Here is a 3236-nt window from a genome sequence, read left to right on the forward strand (position 1 = left end):
AATGGTAAACAAGAAGAAAGGATAGCGCCATTGATTATTTTTATAACGGGAAATAGGTACTGTACGCGTAACAGGCTGTGTTGCTCGCTGTATTGCTTTACCGTTACGAAAGCGTTGTTCCAACTGTCGTTTCTTCATGATCGAAGATTTGTAATTAAGGAGGCAAACAACTCCATTGCATTAAAACTTGAAACGCAACTCACAGCACATTCAAAGTCTTGAAATTGCTATTCTTCCTTGTAGCAATCCTCGAAGAGGCAAGGAATTTGAGACGATTTCCATGTGCTCCCTATGACCTCTCTACTCTTCAGAGAAAGAAAAGGATTTAGAGCCCTTGGATCATACATGCACACATGAGGCAACCGTCGTAACTAGTGCTCTCTTCCTAAGACGTGGATGGGTGTGCATGGGGAGGAAGCCGGAAGGAAGAAGGAATGGGTGGATGTTCTACTGTGTGGCTCCCTTCCAACCATTTTACAACAAGGTTCATGTTGGGCCTCAGCTTTGGATCCTCTTGAATGCACCACAACGCCACCTTGATCATTCTCTCCACTTCATCCTCTTTGAAGAGAGATTCGCCGAGACGTTTGTCCACAACCTCCGTCAGTCTCCCCTTTTCTATCATCCAACACACCCACATTGGAAAATACCATTCATCAGATTCCAGATCAGCCAGCTCGATATTCCTTCTGCCTCCTACAATCTCCAAGAGCACCATCCCGAAGCTGTACACATCACATTTTTTTGTGGCTATGGATTGCAACATCCACTCTGGTGCTATATATCCGGGCGTCCCTCTCACACCAGTCTGCACGCGGGAACGACCTCTGTCCACCTGCCTGGAAAAACCAAAATCAGACACTTTGGCTCTAAAATCTGCATCCAGCAATATATTTTGAGGCTTGATGTCAAAGTGCAATATGGGATGCGTGCACTCCTCGTGGAGATAAGCGATTGCCAGAGCAGTTCCCTTGGCCACATTTACCCGGGTGTCCCAGTCCAGGGAAGTGGTGGCATCTTCCCCGAACAGCCAATGATCCAGCGAGCTGTTGGGCATATATTCGTACACGAGCAATCGCTCAGAGCGTTCCGAACAGAAGCCGAGCAGTCGAACTATATTGAGATGATTGATTCCGCCAATGGTGGCAACTTCCGCCAGAAATTGCTTCTTTCCCCGAACGAGAACGTCCAATTTTTTCACGGCCACTCTTCTTCCTTCTGAGAGCACTCCATCGTAGACCGATCCAAACCCACCGTTTCCCAATTTTTTCGAGAAGCCAGCAGTTGCCAGCCGCAGCTCATCGAAGGTGAACCTGTGAGGTAAGGACGGCAAAGCGCTGAGGAACTCCTCATCAGCCGCTTCCGAGTCACCGTCAGAAGGTAAGGTCCGAATTCTTTTAGACACAGCCCATGCTCTTAGAGCAGTGAATACGACAAGCAAAGTGCTAGCCCCAGAAGAGAGAATCCCCACAAGGAAAGCTGGGGACATGGGAGGACTCGGAGGACTCGGAGGAGATGGCTGCAATTTTATGAAAGCAGAGTAATCAGATGCATTGGAAAAGGATTGAAAGAATGAGACATCCAGTTGGAAGATTGTAAGTGCTTTTCCCACGGGAAGACAGGCAGAGGTGCTATGCTGAAAGAAAAGGGCGTCACAAGAGCAGTTAGAGAGGCACTGCGCCTTGCATTCGTCAATTGGCACCTGTGTACCAATAACGTCCCATCCCGGCAGTAGCATGGGAATGATTGTCACATTCTTGTATTCAGCAAGAAATTGCTGGGATCTGAGGTGCGTATCATGACACGGTGCGAGAGAAACTGAACGATTGCAGCCTTGCAGCCCCGAAGGTCTTGATTCAAATGCGCGCGCTGGAGCTCCAGGACAACTGCAATTTACGCCAATATCGAAGATAGTAGCTATCGCGTATGTCCCGCAATAGCTGGGAGTAATATCATACCTTGGAGACGAAAACGCATTCTCGATGAGTGTTTCTAAAGGAACGAGACTTCCGTCAGTGAGTTGATACGCTCGAAAGTTTCCGTCGTCATCTAGCCTGATGAGATCTTGGTTTCCTGACTGAGAAGAATATGTAGAGTAGATCGGGTAAGTGCAATTTAGTGCTACACATAAACAACCGCATCTCGCAGAATAGCGTAAGCGTTGCCGTTGGGACAGGCAGGCTGCAGTGCTACACTGTAGTTGAGATGGAATTGAGTGCCGGTGGACGAAGCACCAGTGGCCGTGATGAGAAGGTATGGCAAAGGTTGTGGAACATTAACGTACAGCACGATGCCACCGGGTTGCATGACAGCAGAATACAGTGATGAATTGCTTACTAAGCGCATGCTGGGAAGGAAGAACTGGTTGGCCAAGAGGGTATCAGTGGGATGCCAGAAACTCTGCCATACGGTTTGATTCTTGCTGTTGTAAAGCACCCAGTTACCGGAGCTCTGAAGCTCGTGACGCACAGCACCGCTCACTTGCCACACCACATCCCCGGTGATATCATCTCTAAGCATCAGGCGGCTCCCTCCGCTACCAGCGAAGCTCAGCGATGCATTGAAGCTCACCGGGTGCTCTAAATTTGCGCTCCACACGGGCACGAACGGAATACCGTCCCCAGGTAGTCCGTAATTACCACTTAGAAAAATTGACAACACGAAGGTATTCCCAATCGTTCCGCTTACGCTGATTCCGTAGAATCCGAGCCAGAAAGGGGGGGATTGCAAGATCATGACTTCATTATGAGCAGAAGAGGTAAGGGTTGAGGAGGATGACCAAAGCGAGAGGTTGCTGCTGCTGGCGGAGGGGAGGGAGCTATCGAAAAACGTCAAAGGTGCGGGAGGAGAAGCTGGTAAGGTAAATTGCGATGGTGCCGGTGCTGTAAAGATAAATGGCGATGGTGCCGGTGCTGAAATTGGAGGAAAAGGAGATGGAGATGGAGCTGGCGAAGGTGGTGCTGCGAGCAACAAGGAGGCGGCTGCAGCAAGAAGGGAGGTGCATAGTAATTGTAGTCTCACAATCTCCATCTGTGTGTGAGATTTCAACAAAGCGCGCGCGTGTGTGTGTACACTATAGGGCCTATCGATGCTTGTGAAGCTCCTTGTGGTCGATTCACTTAATAAGAGTCTCACATCGATCCCTCCATAGCCTCAACCTGTGGGTGGGTGAGTTCAAAACAAAAAAAACAAGGTGAATGATATTTAATCATTCATAAGGGTTGCCCAAGATTAAA

At 48.9% G+C, this 3236-nt stretch overlaps 1 protein-coding gene across 1 annotated transcript; it reads right to left on the reverse strand.

Moving 5' to 3' along the window:
* Positions 1-362: 362 nt before the first annotated feature.
* LOC147895473 (G-type lectin S-receptor-like serine/threonine-protein kinase SD2-5) lies at positions 363-3030 on the reverse strand. The gene is made up of 2 exons (XM_087383471.1): positions 2137-3030; positions 363-2077 (listed from the first exon to the last, which is right to left on the reverse strand). The coding sequence occupies exons 1-2, from the start codon at positions 3028-3030 to the stop codon at positions 386-388; spliced, it is 2586 nt and encodes an 861-aa protein (XP_087239597.1). The 3' UTR covers positions 363-385.
* Positions 3031-3236: the final 206 nt, after the last annotated feature.

Source organism: Dipteris shenzhenensis, chromosome 13 (assembly GCF_047967505.1).
Source record: "Dipteris shenzhenensis isolate YYH24624 ecotype China chromosome 13, Dip_SZ_1.0, whole genome shotgun sequence".
Lineage (NCBI taxonomy): Eukaryota > Viridiplantae > Streptophyta > Polypodiopsida > Gleicheniales > Dipteridaceae > Dipteris > Dipteris shenzhenensis.

Coding starts and splice junctions, on each gene's coding strand:
- LOC147895473 (XM_087383471.1), bottom strand. CDS start 3,030: ATGGAGATTGTGAGACTACAATTACTATGCACCTCCCTTCTTGCTGCA. Junction 2,078..2,136: donor ACGCTATTCTGCGAGATGCG/GTTGTTTATGTG, acceptor TATTCTTCTCAG/TCAGGAAACCAAGATCTCAT.